Here is a 23,796-nt window from a genome sequence, read left to right as displayed (position 1 = left end):
TGCTGAACATTATGCATACAAAAATAAAATAGAGAAAAGAGAAGCAACAACAACAAAAATAAAACAATATTATGAAATTGTTCTTTTTTTTATTTATTAGGAAACCGTCCAAATCACATTTCCTACATGTTATGAGTTTTAATTATACACAAACCAACAAATTATAAACAAAAAAGTGCTGGAGAAAAAGAAAAACGTGTAGCCTAAATGTATGCAACTTAATATGTGTAAAAATGTGTTGAATGAAGAACAGATGAGAACATTATTAATGAACAAACGTTATAATAACGTTACTGGAAGAACCTTGAGAGAACCTTCAGTTAGCTGAGTATATATTTCAAAAAGTGAATAATAAAATGATCATGTGCGTTTCGAGCATCAGTGAATGTTCGAGTCCTCGATGGTAAGATGATCTGTTGAGAAGATGCTGGGAAAACCACAGAAATCATCTGTTTTTCATGAGCTCACGTTCTCTGGGAAAGAAGAAAAATGATCTTTTAAGACTTTTAGTTTGACACACATCTTTAAAAGGCCGATGGTAAACAAAACCAGCCTGAATTTAATAAGTACACAAATAAATAGGGTAAAATAAGTCCTAATTCAGGACTAAATATATCAAAATTAAACCTTTAAGTCAATTATTTTTAACTTCTGCAGGTTTAATCCTCGATATTGCGTTACTATGTTCTGAAATTAGTTAAGATTATGTATATTTGATATAAAATCTCAAGACGAGCAATAAGCAAACAAGGTTTTATCTTGTAAAATAGACTAGAAAGTGCAACGCGCAAAATGGCGGAATAAAGGCGGCAATCGATAGACCTTATTCAGCGCAGCGCCATGACCGCGAGACAGACTTACCGTGTTTTCAACGGCATTCGAGGTAAAATGATCCTAGATCACTTATTTTCCACAACTGACAGTTCCTGTAAGGATATTCTTGCTTTGTTTCGTCGCAGAAATAACCCCAAAACACCTTAAATAACAGTTTAACCCACTGAGGAGATGGACGTATACCCAGACTCGCCTCATTCGCGCTTAAATTCAAAGATGGCGCTGACGTGAACAATGTCGTTGGAAACTCCGTCAGTGTTCCGAGACGCGCGCTTATGACTGCGCGTTATCGGCACCAGCCTGAGAAAAACTCATTATATAAGCATTTAGAGACAATTTTTATTGACAGATTTCACTGGGGACTTAAAATATGACATTTACTTGTGAGCTTGGTAAAGAGCTTTGGAGAATTGTATGCAAGAGATGAACTTGTGTTTCAAAGATGGCCGCCGATGACTTTGCTTTTATCCACCGATTTCAGATTAACAGTTTTCAAATTATAATATTCATCTCAGATGCTATAGAATTAGGGCTGTCAAAAGATTAATCGCATCCAAAATAAAAGTGTGTGTTTACATAATGTGTGTGTACTCTGTTAATTATTATTTATATATAAATACACACAAGCATGTATATATTTAAGAAAAAAATATTTTTATATAAAAAACATTTATTAATAGATTATAGATTATATAAATGTATATACATGCACATATTTCTTATATACATGAATGTGTGTGTATTTCTATATAAATAATAATTAACAGAGTACACACATATATTATGTAAACACAAACTTATTTTGGATGCGATTAATCTTGACAGCCCTAATATAGAATACAAACAAAATGCAAATAGCACATTTATAGTATAGATATAAACATTCAAACAGCCGCAGGAGTAAATGAATCACATTCAGGCGTGTAGGATGTCAATCTCTTTATTATGAAACAAAGTCAAAATAAAAAATCGTCTTCGTGTCACGTTTATCTCTGAAAACAGGATCACATTGAGGAGAGCAGAGGTGATGTAAGCGTTGGGTTCTCAACTCCTTCCACACAAGTGTAAATCGCTCACCGAAACACAACTAAACCTCCAAAAGCACTAAACCAATCAAGCTTCATTAAAAACTCACTTGCACTTAGACAGAGGGGGGGGGGAAGCTCCTTTTTCAACAAAAGAAAACACACAATGTCTGATCGGAGACGGTATGAATGTTGACGCTGTACGAGCAGGTAAAAAGATGGCAGGAAACGGCCGCTGTGGTCAGTTATGTGGGCGGCGGTGGGTAGTATTGGTTATACTGACCGTATTGACCATACTGACCCCAGGAATTCTGACCTCCCCACGAGTTATACTGCTGGAAGAGAGAAACACAGCTGTGAGCGAACATCAGGACACATGTTAAAGGGTTAGTTCAGCCAAAACTGTAAATTGTGTGATTAATGACTGAGCCTCATGTGGTTGGACACCCGTCAGACCTCCGTTCATCTTCAGACACAAATGAAGATATTTTAGTGTAAATCTGATGCTCTGAAAGGCCTCCATTGGCTCAACTTTACACTCTCAAGACCCTTAAAAGACACTAAAGACTAAAGTTACAAAGTCCATCTCACTACAGCGGCTCTACAATAACTTTATGAAGACGAGAATAGTTTCTGTGCGCAAAAAACCCTAAATAACGACTTCTATAGAGATGACCGATTTCAAAACACGGCCTCATGAAGCTTCGAAGCGTTATGAATCACTGAGTCGATTCAGCGGTTTGGAGCGTTATGAATCAGTGAGTCGATTCAGCGGTTTGGAGCGTTATGAATCAGGGAGTCGATTCAACGGTTCGGAGCGTTATGAATCAGTGAGTCGATTCAGCAGTTCAGAGCATTATGAATCAGAGAGTCGATTCAGCGGTTCGGAGCGTTATGAATCAGTGAGTCGATTCAGCAGTTTGGATCGCCAAATTTCAGCAGTTTGGCGGTTTGACACGCGATCCAAATCATGAATCGACTCACTGATTCATACCGCTCTGAACCGCTGAATCGACTCACTGATTCATACCGCTCTGAACCGCTGAATCGACTCACTGATTCATACCGCTCCAATCCGCTGAATCGACTCACTGATTCATAACGCTCTGAAGCTTCATGATGACGTGTTTTGAAATCGTCATCACTATATAAGTCGTTATTTAGGGTTTTTTTGCGCACAGAAACTATTCTCGTCTTCATAAAGTTATTGTAGAGCCGCTGTAGTGAGATGGACTTTGTAACTTTAGTCTTTAGTGTCTTTTAAGGGTCTTGAGAGTGTAAAGTTGAGCCAATGGAGGCCTTTCAGAGCATCAGATTTACACTAAAATATCTTCATTTGTGTCTGAAGATGAACGGAGGTCTGACGGGTGTCCAACCACATGAGGCTCAGTCATTAATGACACAATTTACATTTTTGGGTGAACTAACCCTTTCAGGCATCTGGAGCAGAAACACTGTCACAAACTGACCTGATACCAGTTGTTATAGTTGTATCCTGCGTTGTTGGCCTGCATGTCCTGCATCATCTGACCCGAGGCTGCTGATTGGTCGTCTGTCCGCTGTCTCTTTGAGTCCGGCTCCTCTGACCTGCACACCAGACAAAGTGATATATGAACAAACCTTCAGAATATTGAAATATATATATATATTAGGGATGCCATAATTCTCAATATAATCTTGAACCGTTCGGTACGGCCTTCACTGTTCAATACGCGCCTGTGAATTGCGGTTTTGCATTTAATTAATTATTTTTCTACAAATTCTATCATTTGCCTCCATCCCAATACTGAACAACGACATACATTCACATCACAGGTTAGTGGTGGAGTTATACTCACGGCACACTATAGTTATTCACAATCACCAAAGTTCATTATTTGCATGCGTTTTTAAGACTTGCCGGCGTGTGCGCGGTTTAACATGTGCGGCGCACTAAACGCTTGTCAAACACGTGATTACTGGACTGAGTAGCGTCTTACTGCGCTAATACTGTCAAATACACACAACACAAACATAAGCAGTCGGTTATGTCTAAAGTGAAAGTAAAATCGTGTGTGTGTGTATATTAGATGAGCGCAGGTCTTTAATTGACAGCGGCGCAGTCTATAGTGAACACACCGTCCTTAAAGGGACAGTTCACCTCTAAAATTGTAATTATTTACTAGGGCTGAACGATATGGACAAAATTTCATATCTCGATTTTCATGCCAGATATCTCGATATCGATACAATACGATATGACTACGTGTTCGGTGAAAACCAGAATCTGAATTAAAATGTGTTTGATTTAAGCCTACAATTCAAAGATTTGTCAGAAAATGTATTGTTTTTAAGCCTTACACACAGGTGTAATCAGTCTAGGCTGGTCCTGGAGCGGATGATCAAGAGCATCACATGATCAAATGTTGAATTTAGCCAGAGACAGGCGCGCTCAGAGCTGTCATATAGCACAACTTTTCACTGTTTTCAACCACATACTGTTTATTTTAGGTTTCAAACACATCAATTCACATAAGTACTAAAAAAACAATACATTTAGTGTTTGTAAAATACACACTGATGTCTATGGAAGAGGTAATAATAATCCTTTCCATTATAATTCGACACGTTTTATTCATATCAGATACACATTGTGTAAGTAACTTCAATGTTTACTCTATTCCCAGTTCACCAGCCACTTACTTTTAAGTATTTCGGGAGAAGTGGAGGAATTCACGTGTTGTAAACAGAGGTTGTAAATCCAACAGATACGATTCTCTGAACTGCGCATTCAGCTCAACTAACGCCATCGCTATAAAGGTGTTTAAACAACAATATTCTTCCACTCGCATGTATTTGACAATCGGAATATCAGATATTTCATGCCATAGCTAACACATTTGTGAATATTCTGAATAAAAAAGGAAAAAAATGACAAAAGCAGATCATCATTCATTCACCGCTGTGTCACGTGACAAGCAATGACGCGTCACCATGGATTTTTACGCTTGACGTCTGGCAACCACAAGCATGAAAGTGTATAATACAGTCTCTTTTTTCTACAAATATAAAGAGATGTTAGTAAAGTCTTTAGTTGATACTCTCAGTCGTCTCGTCATCGCTGCACGATTATGATTATATCATAATTGTCGATTATTCCCTTGAAACTGTAATTGCGATAATTAAATACGATTATCACATTTTACAGTGAATGTTTTGAATAGCTCTATAGCATTGTTTGAAGCGACCGCAGGCCATATTTTACATAAAAAAGAAGCTGAAAACTCTTCCTGAAAAACTTGTATAGCTTTTCTGTATCATCCTCAAATATCAACTGTTGGTCTGGTTTAGGGCTGGGCGATATGGCTGAAAACTATCACGATATACACTCACCTAAAGGATTATTAGGAACACACACTAATACTGTGTTTGACCCCCTTTCTCCTTCAGAACTGCCTTAATTCTACGTGGCATTGACTCAACAAGCTGCTGAAAGCATTCTTTAGAAATGTTGGCCATATTGATAGGAGAGCATCTGCAGTTGATGGAGATTTGTGGGATGCACATCCAGGGCACGAAGCTCCCGTTCCACCACATCCCAAAGATGCTCTATTGGGTTGAGATCTGGAGACTGTGGGGCCATTTTAGTCCAGTGAACTCATTGCCCTGTTCAAGAAACCAGTTTGAAATGATTGGAGCTTTGTGACGGTGCATTATCCTGCTGGAAGTAGCCATCAGAGGATGGGGACATGGTGCTCATCAATACCTTGCACATTATACTTCTTTATATATACATATATATATATTTTATGTTAACCACTTATTTTTAAGTCTACAGTTTATCTCACTTATCATATCCACATATTTTTTATATTTTTATTTTATCTTATTTCCATTTTTATCTTTACTTGATTTATTTATAATCCTACTTATGTTAATACTTTTTATTCTAATTTTATTCTATTTCCATTTTAATTTCTTGTAACTGTTATTTGCACTGTCCATGGAGCGGACCTGTTTACATTTCACTGCCAGTTGTATATTGTGTATATAACTGTGTATGTGACAAATAAAACTCTTGAATCTTGAATCTTGAATCTTGAAAAGGGATGGACATGGGCAGAAAAAATGCTCAGGTAGGCCGTGGCATTTAAACCATGCCCAATTGGCACTAAGGGGCCTAAAGTGTGCCAAGAAAACATCCCCCACACCATTACACCACCACCACCAGCCTGCACAGTGGGAACAAGGCATGATGGATCCATGTTCTCATTCTGTTTACGACAAATTCTGACTCTACCATCTGAATGTCTCAACAGAAATCCAGACTCATCAGACCAGGCAACATTTTTCCAGTCTTCAACTGTCCAATTGTCGCCTCTTTTTCCTCTTTGTAGTGGAGATGAGTGGTACCCGGTGGGGTCTTCTGCTGTTGTAGCCCATCCGCCTCAAGGTTGTGTGTGTTGTGGCTTCACAAATGCTTTGCTGCAGACCTCGGTTGTAACGAGTGGTTATTTCAGTCAAAGTTGCTCTTCTATCAGCTTGAATCAGTCGGCCCATGACCTCTGACCTCTAGCATCAACAAGGCATTTTCTCCCACAGGACTGCCGCAGACTGGATGCTTTTCCCTTTTCACACCATTCTTTGTAAACCCTAGAAATGGTTGTGTGTGAAAATCCCAGTAACTGAGCAGATTGTGAAATACTCAGACCGGCCCGTCTGGCACCAACAACCATGCCACGCTCAAAATGGCTTAAATCTCCTTTCTTTCCCATTCCGACATTCAGTGTGGAGTTCAGGAGATTGTCTTGACCAGGACCACACCCCTAAATGCACTGAAGACACTGCCATGTGATTGGTTGATTAGATAATTGCATTCATGAGAAATTGAACAGGTGTTCCTAATAATCCTTTAGGTGAGTGTACGTTTCATTTCGGTTGATATCGATAATTATTGATATTTTTATGACCTATTTGTAGTGGTGTTGTACAAATGTCATTACAAACCATGGAAACACTCAAATAATTAAAATATAAACACAAGTCTAAAATCACAATGAACACTTCACACATTAGGGTGCAGTGCCTCTGTTATTTCTTTAGCGTTTATATGCTTTGTCATAAGGCACTGATGCAGAGTAACATCACCTCTCCATGTAGATTCAAAGGCTGAATCTGAAATCGCCCCCTATACCCTACATAGGGCACTATCTGAGCCCCTCTACCCTACATAGGGCACTATCTGAGCCCCCTATACCCTACATAGGGCACTATCTGAGCCCCTCTGCACTATCTGAGCCCCTATACCCTACATAGGGCACTATCTGAGCCCCTATACCCTACATAGGGCACTATCTGAGCCCCTATACCCTACATAGGGCACTATCTGAGCCCCTATACCCTACAAAGGGCACTATCTGAGCCCCTATACCCTACATAGGGCACTATCTGAGCCCCCTATACCCTACATAGGGCACTATCTGAGCCCCCTATACCCTACATAGGGCACTATCTGAGCCCCCTATACCCTACATAGGGCACTATCTGAGCCCCCTATACCCTACATAGGGCACTATCTGTGGGGACAGCCGTCTGTAGTGGTGTCCGAAAACATAGTGGACGTTATTGAGTGCCCTCATTCTATCCCACAATGCACCGCAATAACGAGTGTACAGCTGATGAACACTGTCCGACTTCGCTCACTCGTTTTCCTTCACTCCTTCAAGTGAACTGTATTAGTGGACTAAAGTAGGGGAGAGTGATTGAGGGTTTAGGGGGCGATTTTGGATTCAGCCAAAGTCAAGAATAGCACAACGGCGAGCGCGTCGAGTATAAACACGCCCCCAAACGAACGAGGCGCTGTCATTGGAGGAGCCAGACGAGAGTATAAACAAGGCTGGAGAAGCAAGTGTGTGGTGTGGCCAGTTTTGGTTGGGACGATGTTCTTGCATAATTTGCGGACGACATTACTCTGACTACGGTCACACTTATACAATCCAAAAAACTGCCACACTGGCGAGCCGACTAGTTTTCCTGTGTTATCAACAATTTCCTCGCTCGCTGCGGCGCTCATTCTCCACTCATCACTCCAGCCGGTTCTGTTCCTGAAGAATGAATCCAACACGAGACACGATATGGCGCAACCAAACCTGATACAGTTACCTGATTGGCTGTTAGTCTGGTTACCAGAGAGCGAGTGCCTTTGTTCATGCAACCAAACTTGCTTCGCAACCTCTGGTTTCTTCCGAAGAAGAAAAAAAATTGAACGTTTTATCGAACGCATTTTTTATTGATGTCGAGTATGTGTCTATCGCGATACATATCGTTATCGTTTTATCGCCCAGCCCTAGTCTGGTTTCTTCTGCAAATAATTTTTTTAATATTTGTATATGCATGGTACAGTAATAGGGGCTTTCAAACCGGGAACTTTGTTATAGGACCACACCTCGGGTAACTTTAATTCAACGACTTACTCTGGGACACACTCAAATAAATGGAAACTAATTTTCCAAGCATCAGGTTTCAGCCTATTTTTGCAATGTTTCACGGTGTGTCTGAAGCGTTGAGGAACCATCGTAGTAGTTTTGTGCGCATGAACGTCATGGCAACGCACAACACAAAGTACCTCGTGCGTAAATACACGTAACTAACATAAATCAAGCAAGTCTGCACAGTCCACGAAGTGTTGGAGAAATGACACGTTAGCGGACCGGATAATACGTAATATTACTTTTTCAAGTAACTAGTTGAGTAACGCATTACTTTTCAAATTTACAACAAAATTTCCGAGTTACTTTTTCAAAAAAGTAACGCAAGTTACTTTTTCACATTAGTTTGACTGACAGCTCTCCTGTCCCCATGTTGTGAAAAATAAGTGCAGAGGTGTGTGTGTGTGTGTGTGTGTGTGTGTGTGTGTGAACATGATGGTTATTGTAGTTCTAGACTAAATGTGAGCATATTTATCTCACTTGCACAATAAAGATTCTGTTCTCCTCAAAATGAATAAAATCAGTCAAATGCAAAATCAGAGTACTATGCAAACCTCCAATAATTAAATGTTAAATAAAACAAATATTTTTATGCATAATCTACCTTTATTGACCAATGTCGTGCTGCTGACCTTTGATGATTCAGTTAAGCCATGAGCAAAATTTACTAGATTTTTTGTTTTTATTGGTAAAACGTTTTTTCTCCTACGTCCTTTTCTTCCATTATCCAGAATGGCAGCACATTTTTACCTCAGCCTGAGGCCTATTATTTCAATTTTGGTATGAAGAGGTCTTTACATTTGCACAAAAAAAGGACTTTTTTTGCTATTAAAAAACAAAACAAAAAAGCAAGCCCAGCCCAGGTGAGAAAAAGTAACGCAAAAGTAACGTAACGCATTACTTTTCTTAAAAAGTAACTCAATTAGTTACTTTTTAAGGGAGTAACGAAATATTGTAATGCATTACTTTTCAAAGTAACTTTCCCCAACACTGGTAAAGACACGTAACTAACATAAATCAAGCAAGTCTGCACAGTCCACGAAGTGTTGGAGAAATAACACGTTAGCGGACCGGAGGGAACAATATAGATTTTTTTTCCAGAAAATAAATCCAAGCACTTTCAAGTCTTTCAAGGGCCTTGACAATTTATTTTTTTCAGATTCACAAACGTAAGGATATCAAGGACCCGTGGGAACCCTGTAGGCATCAGGTGGTTCCGCGAGAACTAAAGCTTCCCCTGGGGTCATTTTCCTGATGGCATTCGCACCTCCAGGAACTTTGCCGCGTTTGTTTTGACGATGTTGAGAACGCCAGAGCCTGAGCACACAGCGCTCACATTCCCCATCTTCATTAGCTTACGATCTGTCTAACTGTCCTGTCTAATATGTGACCCTGGAACAAAACATTTATTATTTTTTAAATGAATGAATAATCATCATTGATGTGTGGTTTGTTAGGACAATATTTGAAAATCTGGAATCTGAGAGTGCAAAATTATCTAAATATTGAGAAAATCTCCTCTAAAGTTGTCCAGATGAAGTCCTTAGCAATGCACTTTACTACTACTAATATACATTTACGGTACGACATTCACTAAATATCTTCATGGAACATGATCTTAATATCCTGATGATTTTTGGCATTAACGAAAAATTGACCCACACAATGTACTGTTGGGCATTGGCACAGATATAACTAGGGCTGTAACGATTTGACCAAAAATAAAGCTTCCAAAAAATTTGACCAAAGCTTCATGAGGCCGTGTTTTGAAATCGTCTTCACTATATAAGTCGTTATTTAGGGTTTTTTTGCGCACAGAAACTATTCTCGTCTTCATAAAGTTATTGTAGAGCCGCTGTAGTGAGATGGACTTTGTAACTTTAGTCTTTAGTGTCTTTTAAGGGTCTTGAGAGTGTAAAGTTGAGCCAATGGAGGCCTTTCAGAGCATCAGATTTACACTAAAATATCTTCATTTGTGTCTGAAGATGAACGGAGGTCTGACGGGTGTCCAACCACATGAGGCTCAGCCATTAATGACACAATTTACAGTTTTGGGTGAACTAACCCTTTAAGTAATCGGAATAATGCAAGTGAAATTTTGTAATCGCAGCTGTGAACGATTAGAAATTCGGTTAATCGTGCCGCCCCATTAGCGAGTGTAGCTTACCCGTTCTCTGCTTTCCTCTTTTGCGTCTCCTGCTCCGTCTCAAGCCTCTGATGCTGTTCATACGCGGCCACGAGCCTGTGTGAAGAACCACAGGTTAAACATCTTCCCCAAGCTAACACACACACCCCTCTTCCACCAAAGCAGAGCTAGAGCCTAGTTTCAAATCGGTTCTTTGTGTTTCCACACCCAAAGCCCAGCTCCGAGCCAGGAGAAGTGGTTCTTCAGTAGCACCAGAACACTGCTGGGCTAGAACAGGGCTAGACATAAAGGGTTAGTTCACCCAAAAATGAAAATTGTGTCATTAATTACTCACCCTTATGTCGTTCTACACCCGTCAGACCTCCGTTCATATTCGGAACACAAATGAAGATATTTTAGTGTAAAGCTGATGCTGAGAAAGGCTTCAGATAGGCCTCCATTGGCATTCAGTACATTTACACTCACAAGACCCATAAAAGGCACTAAAAACATCATTACAAAGTCCATCTCACCACAGTGGCTCTACAATAATCTTACGATGCGACGACAATAGTTTTTGTGCGCAAAAAAAATCAAAATAACGCCTTTATCCAGCTTGTTCTCGTCTTCCGTGTGTGTCTCCACGACGCATGCGTGAGAATATGAGCAGATCCGGCGTTCAGGAATCCATGAAATGCCACTTTAGCCCCATTTTGAGAACTACAGCGAGACCTAAAGCACGATCAGTGTAGAATTCAACAGCTGAGACACGCGCGTCTTCCTCTGCTCGTAAACAAATCTCTTCTGGGTCATGTGTCCGAACGCCGGATCTGCTCATATTCTCACGCATGCGTCGTGGAGACACACACGGAAGACAAGAACAAGCTGGATAAAGGCGTTATTTAGATTTTTTTTGCGCACAAAAACTATTGTCGTCGCATCGTAAGATTATTGTAGAGTCACTGTGGTGAGATGGACTTTGTAACGGCGTTTTTAGTGCCTTTTATGGGTCTTGTGAGTGTAAATGTACTGAATGCCAATGGAGGCCTATCTGAAGCCTTTCTCAGCATCAGCTTTACACTAAAATATCTTCATTTGTGTTCCGAATATGAACGGAGGTCTGACGGGTCTCGAACGACGTGAGGGTGAGTAATTAATGACAGAATTTTCATTTTTGGGTGAACTAACCCTTTAATTTGCGGCGGTGCGCCACAGAATCAACACCGGCCGCCACATATTTTTTTCACCCTATTTAAAACACGCAGCGTATTCGTTCAGCTGCACTTTATATCCCTGCTCTCCCTCCGTCTATCTGTCACTCACGCGCGTCTCTCGCTCTCAAACGCCAAACCTGCTTTTGTTATGAAACAAAGTCTAAGCTTTTACATTTTTTAAGTTTTAATACGGAATTCAAACAATAAATAGCGTTTTGGCGCTAATGTGTCATAACAGTTAAAGCCAGAGGCGACATGCACTCATCTCGCGGCGGCGCGCACGGTCGCGCGCTTCACGGAGCGCTCTATACTTCTAGCGCTGGGTCAATACATTTGAATGGATAGACGACAGTTTCACTATTCAGGTATTTGCAGCAAGTTTTGGTAAACAGTACAGCATAGTGTGCAGTGATTATTACGTCAGCCATATTTACAGGATAATTTTATTATGGAGAGTGGTGGAGATGCATTAATGTTATTCTTGTATTTCGCCCTCAGGTATTCCTCACTAATTCGTCACACTTGTACTCATTGGTGGTCAAATGTGACTATACACCTTAACTATGTTTCAATTAAACAAAATGTTCTATATTTTAGTTTAATAATATTTATTGAATATTTTGAGATCTTTTGGTACTAAATAGGCCTATTATTTGTGCAATAATTATGGTCCATTAATGACCATTTAATTTATTAAATAAAAATAAATACTTCTAATATTCTTTTCTTATTTATATTACAATTAGTGTAGTAATTAAGGTTAAAATGGAGAAATCCAATGCAAATTAAAGTCATTATGTGTCTGGAAAAATAATTAATTTAATTTGTAATGCCATGGTTTACCCACTATAGGTGTAAGTATGGCTATTTAATAAATATACATGTGTCTAGTCTAGTTGCTCAAAAAAGTATTGCAGATCATAACTGCTTACTTATTTTTAGGTTTTGTGTTGTTTAAATACATTTAGACATGATCAAACACTAGATTTCTTTAAATGTGAAATTTTACATCCTCATCCTAATATTTTTAATGATACTTATACAAGCACACACAAGTGAATATTAATGAATGTGAGCAAATATAATTTAAAATAGAGCTAAAACGGCAACCTTATTTTTCCTTATAATGTACAGTAGGCTATTTACATATGAATTAATACTGAATCAAGATCGAAATCGATATTTGTGCCAATCACCGACCCTGAATCGCCCCCGCCCGCCCACCACCACAAACTGGTTTCTAATCTGTGGGAAACACTGAAGCCCAATCGCGTTTCAGGGCTTCCCCAGTAAAAATCACCTTTGGGGGTAAAATATGTGTTTTTTGGCACTAAAATTCGTATTCCCGGGGCTACATATCACACAATTGGGGTCGCTTCAAGCCGCGGTCATGGCCTCACTGCCGCTGCCTCGCTAGCGTTGCTGAGAGAGATGAGGCGTATACAGTGACGTAAGACTGGCTCTGTTGTGGCTCTCAGAGCATGTGGAAAAGCAAACGGTTCTTAGAAGCTCCTCAGTCGAACCAACTATGAACTGGGACTAGCTCTGGCTCTGAACTAGCTCTAGCTCTGGACTAGCTCTAGCTCTGGCTTGGTGTTAAAGGGCTATCAGAGTTAGAGAGAGGGCCAGATCCACGCACACATTGATGTCACTGCCGAAGTCCTCCAGGAACTCCACCTTGCGCTGGGAGAAGGTGACCCTTGACTCCAGCGCCATCGGGCTGCTCAGGGCGCGGTCGAAGCAGGCGATGATCTCCGCCTCGTTCTGCTGCACGTCTCCACTGTACTCCAGCTCCAGCAGGTTCAGGTACAGCTTCGGGTTCGTCTGCAGGCACAAAAACACACACCTTTCATTAAGCTGCAACAGGAAGTGCCTACAGCGGACATCCGAATATAACCAACGTTAAAGGGTTAGTTCAGCCAAAACTGTAGATTGTGTGATTAATGACTGAGCCTCATGTGGTTGGACACCCGTCAGACCTCCGTTCATCTTCAGACACAAATGAAGATATTTTAGTGTAAATCTGATGCTCTGAAAGGCCTCCATTGGCTCAACTTTACACTCTCAAGACCCTTAAAAGACACTAAAGACTAAAGTTACAAAGTCCATCTCACTACAGCGGCTCTACAATAACTTTATGAAGACGAGAATAGTTTCTGTGCGCAAAAAACCCCAGAATAACGACTTATATAGTGATGACGATTTCAAAACACGGCCTCATGAAGCTTCGAAGCGTTATGAATCAGTGAGTCGATTCAGCGGTTTGGAGCGTTATGAATCAGTGAGTCGATTCATGATTCGGATCGCATGTCAAACCGCCAAACTGCTGAAATCGCGTGACTTTGGCGATCAAAACCACTGAATTGACTCACTGATTCACAACGCTCCAAACCACTGAATCGACTCACTGATTCGCAACGCTCCAAACCACTGAATCGACTCACTGATTCACAACGCTCCAAACCACTGAATCGACTCACTGATTCACAACGCTCCAAACCACTGAATCGACTCACTGATTCATAACGCTCCAAACCGTTGAATCGACTCACTGATTCATAACGCTCCAAACCGCTGAGTCGACTCACTGATTCACAACGCTCCAAACCGCTGAATCGACTCACTGATTCATAACGCTCCAAACCGCTGAATCGACTCACTGATTCATAACGCTCCAAACCGCTGAGTCGACTCAATGATTTATAACGCTCCAAAACCGCTGAACCGACTCACTGATTCATAACGCTCCAAACCGCTGAATCGACTCACTGATTCATAACGCTCCAAACCACTGAATCGACTCACTGATTCATAACGCTCCAAACCACTGAATCGACTCACTGATTCATAACGCTCCAAACCACTGAATCGACTCACTGATTCATAACGCTCCAAACTGCTGAATCGACTCACTGATTCATAACGCTCCAAACCGCTGAATCGACTAACTGAGTCATAACGCTCTGAACCGCTGAATCGACTCACTGATTCATAACGCTCTGAACCGCTGAATCGACTCACTGATTCATAACGCTCCAAACCGCTGAATCGACTCACTGATTCATAACGCTCCAAACCGCTGAATCGACTCACTGATTCATAACGCTCCAAACCGCTGAATCGACTCACTGAGTCATAACGCTCTGAACCGCTGAATCGACTCACTGATTCATAACGCTCTGAACCGCTGAATCGACTCACTGATTCATAACGCTCTGAACCGCTGAATCGACTCACTGATTCATAACGCTCTGAACCGCTGAATCGACTCACTGATTCATAACGCTCTGAACCGCTGAATCGACTCACTGATTCATAACGCTCCGAACCGCTGAATCGACTCACTGATTCATAACGCTCTGAACCGCTGAATCGACTCACTGATTCATAACGCTCTGAACCGCTGAATCGACTCACTGATTCATAACACTCCAAACCGCTGTATCGACTCACTGATTCATAACACTCCAAACCGCTGTATCGACTCACTGATTCATAACGCTCCAAACCACTGAATCGACTCACTGATTCATAACGCTCCAAACTGCTGAATCGACTCACTGATTCATAACGCTCCAAACCGCTGAATCGACTAACTGAGTCATAACGCTCTGAACCGCTGAATCGACTCACTGATTCATAACGCTCTGAACCGCTGAATCGACTCACTGATTCATAACGCTCCAAACCGCTGAATCGACTCACTGATTCATAACGCTCCAAACCGCTGAATCGACTCACTGATTCATAACGCTCCAAACCGCTGAATCGACTCACTGAGTCATAACGCTCTGAACCGCTGAATCGACTCACTGATTCATAACGCTCTGAACCGCTGAATCGACTCACTGATTCATAACGCTCTGAACCGCTGAATCGACTCACTGATTCATAACGCTCTGAACCGCTGAATCGACTCACTGATTCATAACGCTCTGAACCGCTGAATCGACTCACTGATTCATAACGCTCCGAACCGCTGAATCGACTCACTGATTCATAACGCTCTGAACCGCTGAATCGACTCACTGATTCATAACGCTTTGAAGCTTCATGATGCCGTGTTTTGAAATCGTCATCACTATATAAGTCGTTATTTAGGGTTTTTTTGCGCACAGAAACTATTCTCGTCTTCATAAAGTTATTGTAGAGCCGCTGTAGTGAGATGGACTTTGTAACTTTAGTCTTTAGTGTCTTTTAAGGGTCTTGAGAGTGTAAAGTTGAGCCAATGGAGGCCTTTCAGAGCATCAGATTTACACTAAAATATCTTCATTTGTGTCTGAAGATGAACGGAGGTCTGACGGGTGTCCAACCACATGAGGCTCAGTCATTAATCACACAATCTACAGTTTTGGCGTAACTAACCCTTTAAAAGAACGCCCAACAAACGTTCTCCACGATGTATAAATGTTATGCTAACGTTTTGAGAACATTATCAACCCCTTTTAGAGAATGATGTGAAAATGCACTTTACAAAATTAAAAGGTGCAGTGTGTAAGTTTAGCGGCATCTAGTGGTGAGGTTGTGAATTGCACCCGCTCACCCTTTCAAAGGACATAGGGAAGCTACGGTGGCCCACACATGACAAAGATGTGGTCGTCTGAGAAGTTTGTCCCTTTAAGGCTACCATAGAAACATGACGGCACAAAATGGCAGCTTCACTGTACCCGCGGTGTGTGTGGATAGAAACGGCTCAAGCTCATAAAAACATAACGGTCTTTATACGCCACTGAAAATATAGTTATGTGTATTATATTGCATTTCTGTCAATAGACCATCATAAATACTACACACTGCACCTTTAAATGGCTGAAACTCTGACCCATGTTTGGTCTTGTTTTAAAGATGCCATTGGGCAGTTTACGGCGGAAGAGAAATCATGAAAAAGTTATGGAAGTTTACATTTACTGTAAATGAAATGTACGGTACTAAATAGTTTATTTTATATCAAAATTATTCTAGAAAATGACAAATCAAAGCCATATGTCTAACCAAGTTGTGTTCCAAATATGAAGTTGATATCACAAAAATGTAAGTTCCCATAAGATCAAGTTTCGGCGCTGTACCAAAAACCGCCACCGGGTGTCTCACACACTCCATTAATACATTCTCCCGTAGCCAATTAATACATTTCTGTCTAAATAATCACAAAACCGTCACCAAATATGAGATCGTGAGACTCAGACCTTTCCGACGATATGCGTTTCGTCAACATTAGAAAAGGTTTCGATTATAACGCTTTTGTAATATGAAACCTGGCACCGCCCACTAGGGGAGGAGCCTGCTAGAAGAATTAAGAGTACCGTTTCCAAGGTAACGCAACATTCAATTTCAAAACGGTTTTCTCAGGATGAAACGAGTTTGAATGATACCTAATTTATGATAATTACTCAAATACGTGATGTGAAAAAAGGCGACAGTTAAGGGGTCAAATAATGTTGAACAAGCGTTACGACAAGAACGTTGGCACAACTTTTCAGAACGTTCCCTGTTAGCCGGGAAATTGTGGCGTTGTCCGTGAACAACATGCTGCTATGATACTCGGGTGGTTGCTAGGGGGTTTCTATGGTGTTCTGGGTGGTTGCTAGGGGGTTTCTATGGTGTTCTGGGTAGTTGCTAGGGGGTTTCTATGGTGTTCTGGGTGGTTGCTAGGGTGTTCAGATGTGTGGTTACCAGTAGGACTAAGCCATAAATCAATATGGATATTTTTTAAACTGAATGCATGATATTGATAAGTAATTTTTTATATTTAACCTAGATAAATATTCACATGCTAGCGGTTTCAGAGTGTAGCGTGTCATTTACACGCGTGTAGCTCATGATACCGTCTCGTTTATGTCCATTTCAAATCACTTTCTTTTGTTAAAGCTTGTTAGTTTAACCCTTTAACTGTCACCCCCCGTTTTTGAGAAGCTTAAAGGGCTGTAATTTAAGAATACTTTGGAATATATCTAAGTTTGGTCTTGTTTTAAAGCAGACACTCAGCAGATTATTGCTGAAGTGAAATTAAAAATATGAAAGTATGAAAAAGTTATGGAAATTTAAATTTACTGTAAATAAATACTGTACTAAATATTTTTTATAAAATGTTTATTTTACAAACATGTTTTAGTCTAAAATTACTATAAAATCAAAGCCATATGTCTAAGCAAGTTGTGTTCCAAATTTGAAGTTGATATCACAAAAATTGACGATGTTGTTTAGGGCGCTGTACCAAACACAGCCACCGGGTGTCACATATTCCATTGATTGTTTTTTTGATGCATTTTTCTGTAAATTTCTGTCCAAATATCACTTTCATCACAAAACGGTCACCAAATATAGAACCTTGAGACTCAGACCTTTCCGACGATATGTGTCAAGATTAGAAAAGATTTTGATTGTAAAGTAGTTAAAATAAATGTTGTAATATAAAACATGACGACGCCCACTAGGGGAGGAGCCAGCTAGAATAATTTAAAGTACAATTTCCATGGTAACGCAATGTCCAATTTCAAAACGGTTTTCACAGGATGAATTTTGAGTTCGTAAGCTTTCGAATGATACCTAATTTATGATAATTACTCAAATATATGATGCGATAAAAAAAAAAAGAGCGCCAGTTGACAGGTTAAATTTATAACAATTAAATTGATTCAGTATTGGTGCATATTAAATGAAAATAATTACATATGTGTGTTCATTCAGCGAAAATAACACGACCTCATCTCTTTCGACGGCCTCCAGCAACACTTTCTTGGCCTTTCCGATGCTCTTCTGCACTTTGACCAGTTGTCGGGCCAGTTTCACGGCGTAGAACGAAGACTCGCTGCTGTTCTTCCCGCTCGAGATGGCGTCGCGCAGCAAAGCCTCCGCTTCGTCCATGTTCCCGTGCCGGCGTTCCAGACTCACCCGCCTCAGCCTCACCATGGCCAGCCCCGGCACGGCCTCCTCAAACGCTTTCAAGATGCCCCGGGCCTCGTCGATGCTGCCTGGAGGAACATTAGTGCGACAAAATGTTCACTTGCTGCCTAATATACCCCACCCACTAACAGAGATCATCAGTGGTCATAATGTTATGCCTGATCGGTGTTTGTATATTATATTCAACTTTACGTGTGTAAGAGTGATATATACTATATAGAAAATCTTATCAGTTTGTTTACATCGTCGCAAAATGTAACTTAAGGCATGAAAATATTAAGATATAAGCATTAACACAGTGTGTAAAGTGAAAAGTGGGATACAAAAACAAACAAAAGACGACAATTTACCAGATTTTCTGGAAATTAAGACGCACCGTCAAAATTGAATTGAGAGAGAAAAAAAAAACAAGGCAAGATTTTATTATTACATTCAGAAATAAAGTAAAATAAATCCTGTAAATGTAATGATATTGAGAACAGGAGTGAGGATGATCACATACAGGAGTTGCTCTAAATGGTTTTGGAGAGCCGAGATCATTAGCTGTGTTTCCACGTTTGGGCAAAAATGACCCGGACGGCGGGATTAAGATAAAAAAAGATTTGAGTAAAATCAATTAACTATATTTTTGTTCAATAATATTTATTTGTGTGTGTGGCTTTCAGAGAGGCGTGTTACGGTGGGAGCTTCAGGCCCGACGACAGTGGAAACTATCGGTACTGGGAAAATACCGGTATATATTTTATTTCAAACGGTACAATATCATGATTTTGCTCATTTCGATATATGCTGCTGTTCCGAAGTTCACAGCTAGATGGCAGTGCGCTACCCCAAAAAAGACGCGAAAACCGGCAAATGTGGTGCCATAGAGGAACAAAATGAATACAGCAGTTGATTCTCACTCAACATGCCCAAAACTCATTAATAAAGAGAGGATTAGACGTGAAATTTGTAATTACTTTTCTTATAAAACTGAAGAACCATCAAACCTTGCCAAGCATCGCTCACTCGCCATTCCTGTTGTAGAAGACATTAAGAGATCGACAGGCGAGTGCATAATTCAAACCATCTAATTAAGTTAGACATTTATTTTCTTTTAACACTCGTCAACGCACAAGATCGTATTGTTTAAATATCACAAAATCTCCAGCGTTTGTTTCAAACAGTGACGTTTAGATTTCATTAGGGCTGTCAAAAGATTAATCGTGATTAGTCGCATCCAAAATAAAAGTTTGTGTTTACATAATATATGTGTGTGTAATCTGTTAATTATTATTTATATATAAATACACACACAAGCATGTATTTATTTAAGAAAAAAATATTTTTATATATAAAACATTTATATTTATATATATATGAAAGGATTGAAAATAATCAAAGATATTTGATATTTGAAATCCAACAAAGAAATTTGCTTTACTGGTGTCAACACATTTGCTTATCCGAAGGACCATCTGAAAGACAAAAGGCAGGCCTGTAGGCCGCAGGGGGTGCCACACCTTTTACTGTTGGGGAAGTTTGGTCAGTTTGAATGTTATGTGTGAGTTTGCTCTGATTGGTCAGTTTAAAAGAATACATTTGGTTTCAGTCACATGGTCAAGGGATAGATAAGAGAAGATTGGAAACTAGGCTTTCTCGCTCTTTTCCTCTGGCTCTTGAAGTCATCTGGGCTTCTTGTCTTTGCTCTCTTCTTCTCTCTCCCCCACTCTCTCTCTCTCTCTCTCTCTCTCCCTCTCTCTCTCTCTCTATCTCTCAGGTAACATTGTATTCATGCTGCGTACGATTAATGGTATAAGTTTCTCATCTCATTCATCCATTTTGAAACTATTTTAAGTGTAACCATAACCAGATTTTGTCATTAAATCCTTTCTATTACAAATACTGTGCTAACTAGTTTTGATTTAGTATTGACTTTGAAGTGCTCCCTATTGCAATACAATATAGTCACATTATAGCAACGCTCTCCCACATATTTTGCTATTGTAACTGCGCTTATCTCCGTCGTTGGTATGAGTTGCAGTGGGTGGAAATAGACGAGAAATGTACAGTTTTCTTCCATCTTTCTGATAACGTTTCTTTAGTCTAATGGCAACCCTGTAGATTGAACCATCTACAGGAGTCCACTCTTACAGATGGTGCCGAAACCCGGGATCCCTTGCAGTGAATTGTCTGAAATTTACTTTGATCTGTGTAAGAATGAGGACATTTTTTCACAGTTGATCTTGTGAATGGATTAAAGCTGACCTTCTTTGGGTAAGTCTGTTTTCATTGTTTAATGGTTGAAGGAATTGCATGAAACAGAATTTAGACGGTTTTAAATAGCTTCAATAGTCCCATTACTGTACAATCAGTGAATACTCAGATAATCTCCTCGGGATGGAAGGGAAATTTTCTAGAGATGTATTGTTTGCTTTATGGAGTGAAAAAGTTGAGCCTACCTTGTCCAAACTCAAGAAAGAGTATATTGGAATTAAAAGTTCAGATGATGAAATGTTCAGATATTGGGAATTAAATGGCAGACATCAAAAGAAATCAAAACATGGTGAAATAATTGAGGTGTTAAACTTCATAAGTTGTAAAAGGCTACGTGATGTGACAACACATCTATTTTCAAGTATAGATGCGAAATGTAAAGAAGTGGATTCTAAAAATGAAGAAGCAGAAAAGTCTGAGGCAAAGATTCAAGATCTTCAAACGCAGCTAGATAACTTACTAGCTGAGCAGTTAGCCCTGACTGAAAAGTGTAAAAAGCACAAAGAAACCATTGCAGATCTCAAGGCTAAGCTAAATGCTAAAAAGCGCATGCCTCCCATAATGCTTAACAGCGATGGGATTAAAAAGCATGTTCACTTCATAGATGAGGTGACTTGCTCTAATGAATCTGAAACGTTTAGTTCAGAAAATGCCCAAGAAAGTGTGCCTATTTCAGTTCTTAAGCGGGTGCAGCAACGGAATAGCGCAGTGTCGTGTACCAGAACGCATGGTTTGCAAGCATTAGAAGGTCATTATCCTCATACTCCAGTAGAGCCTAGCAAGCAACCCCATGACAAAGAGAACAGGTTTTGCAGATCTTGTCAGAAAATGGGGCATGGCGATTTGAAATGCTGGTCGCTGGGTCGAGGTCGGCCTCCTCCGTATTTTCTGAAAAATAGGAAATTACTTTCTAAGGGAAAAGATCAGCGCTCATTTGCAGGTAAGACTCTCAGTGAGCTAACTGCAGTGTTCATGCAAGGCCTTCAGCTATTAACTTCACTTGCGAGCGGGCTAGCAGCCTCTTAGCAAGGAGTTTCAGATTGCACTGATCCTGTCTGTATTTTCGAATTTGTAATTGTATAACACATTGTGCGCATTGATTACACAGTATGGTTGTTTGTGTTACAAGATACACATAGACTAGTCAAGTTTATTCTTTAAAACACATGATTGCTATACTGTAAGTGATGAAACACTTAGGATAAAGGCTGTAGATGCTGTGCATTCTAGGCCATGTATCTTGTGTAAATTGGAATAACTTTAATACTGGAATTGTACAGCAATTTCAAGTTGCATGTGTGTCTATGTTGAATTTGTTAGTCTCCGAATTGGAAACTCTGCTATTCCCGATATAGCTGCAGTTAAACCCAGTACAGGAGCATAGAATTGCCATGTGGCTACAGTGTGAATTACAATTGCATTAACCATGAGAATGTTTTCATCACAGCGCAGGATTCAAGAACTCCAAACTTTGCATTTTATCATGCTCCTTAACAAAAACATTGGTGTGAGAGGAATTGAGCCAGGTCACATCTCATACTCACATTCACATACTGGCTGCCTGTTTTACAACAGGGCTAAATTTGCATCACAATTGTAAACCTCCTCACCAGTGTTTGGACATGATTTACACATAGCCACAGCTAAATTCAGTCACATAAATTTGATTTTCACACAAAGTCAAATCTTCATCTGCCTCACAAAATGTCTTTACATCTAGACTGTATTACTACTGTGAATTTCTTCAAGTTATTGTTTGTTTTGTTTCTTTCTTTTGATTTACTAAATCAGGTATTATTTGTCTCACCAATTTAAATATCAAAAGGGTATTTCTCATCCTTACCTAGTGAAAAATATTTAATCAGTGTATTGTAAAAATGCATTTGATTTTGAATTTTGTTGATTTTGATTTTGAGTTCTGAGTCTTTGTATTTTGTCCATTTTACAATGTAACAATGGTTTTGGACACGAATTCAATTGAATTTCTGTATTTGGTTACACAATATTTTGCTGATACTCTTAATGAAAGAGGGGTGTAAACCCAACAATGTGATTGTTGTTTTGTTATGATGCAGATTATTTAAAGGTTTCTAGAAATAATGTAAGAGCTTGTGAGATCTTCTTTTATTCTAAACCTTGACCACTTTATTAAGTACATCGATTTAAAGGCTTATTGCCAGAGAATATTTTAATCTGACCATATCAAACTTCTGACCAATGACAAATGCCAATGACCAAATGACAAATGACAAAAGTGTATGCTATTTTGCTGTTTGTTGGGCTATTTGTTACAGATTCCTGCTGCTCGAATTCACCTCCTGTGTTCTGCCTCAGAAAGAGAGACAAGCGTTTGTTCTCATCTTCAGTGACTGTTCTTGAGGTGTGAGGTATTCAATGGACGTTTTGCATATCAGTGATCAAAGAGATTGCACCACACCATTTGATGAAGTTCTCAAGCAGGTGTAAGGACTGACAGACTGCTTTTCCAACATGCCTGGACGACAAGTCTGAAGATGACATCTACACAACTGAAAGAATGTCTTTGTTGACTGTCACCTCTGGACATTTTATGAATGTGGCCAAATGTGCCAAGGGGGGACTGAAAGGATTGAAAATAATCAAAGATATTTGATATTTGAAATCCAACAAAGAAATTTGCTTTACTGGTGTCAACACATTTGCTTATCCGAAGGACCATCTGAAAGACAAAAGGCAGGCCTGTAGGCCGCAGGGGGTGCCACACCTTTTACTGTTGGGGAAGTTTGGTCAGTTTGAATGTTATGTGTGAGTTTGCTCTGATTGGTCAGTTTAAAAGAATACATTTGGTTTCAGTCACATGGTCAAGGGATAGATAAGAGAAGATTGGAAACTAGGCTTTCTCGCTCTTTTCCTCTGGCTCTTGAAGTCATCTGGGCTTCTTGTCTTTGCTCTCTTCTTCTCTCTCCCCCACTCTCTCTCTCTCTCTCTCTCTC

At 39.9% G+C, this 23,796-nt stretch overlaps 1 protein-coding gene across 10 annotated transcripts in view; it reads right to left on the bottom strand.

Annotated features, from left to right (window-relative positions):
* Positions 1-60: 60 nt before the first annotated feature.
* Positions 61-23,796, bottom strand: part of prpf39 (PRP39 pre-mRNA processing factor 39 homolog (yeast)) — a 49,157-nt gene continuing 25,421 nt past the window's right edge. The window contains exons 10-15 of one of the 10 annotated variants that reach the window (XM_079831593.1): positions 18,368-18,636; positions 13,305-13,489; positions 10,494-10,568; positions 3,329-3,446; positions 2,143-2,194; positions 61-473 (exon numbers count right to left, since the gene is read on the bottom strand). In XM_079831593.1, the coding sequence (XP_079687719.1) occupies positions 457-473; positions 2,143-2,194; positions 3,329-3,446; positions 10,494-10,568; positions 13,305-13,489; positions 18,368-18,636 (716 nt within the window). In that variant the 3' untranslated portion in view covers positions 61-456. Of the gene's footprint in view, positions 474-1,758; positions 2,195-3,328; positions 3,447-10,493; positions 10,569-13,304; positions 13,490-18,334; positions 18,637-23,796 lie in introns of those variants that run through there. The other 9 variants (XM_079831588.1, XM_079831592.1, XM_079831589.1 and 6 more) reach the window with 9 other exon arrangements.

The sequence above is a fragment of the Gobio gobio genome (assembly GCF_949357685.1).
Source record: "Gobio gobio genome assembly, chromosome: 12".
In the NCBI taxonomy this organism is placed as follows: domain Eukaryota; kingdom Metazoa; phylum Chordata; class Actinopteri; order Cypriniformes; family Gobionidae; genus Gobio; species Gobio gobio.
The sequence above is the reverse complement of the archived record's forward strand: the minus strand, read 5'-3'. Positions and strand labels throughout refer to the sequence as shown.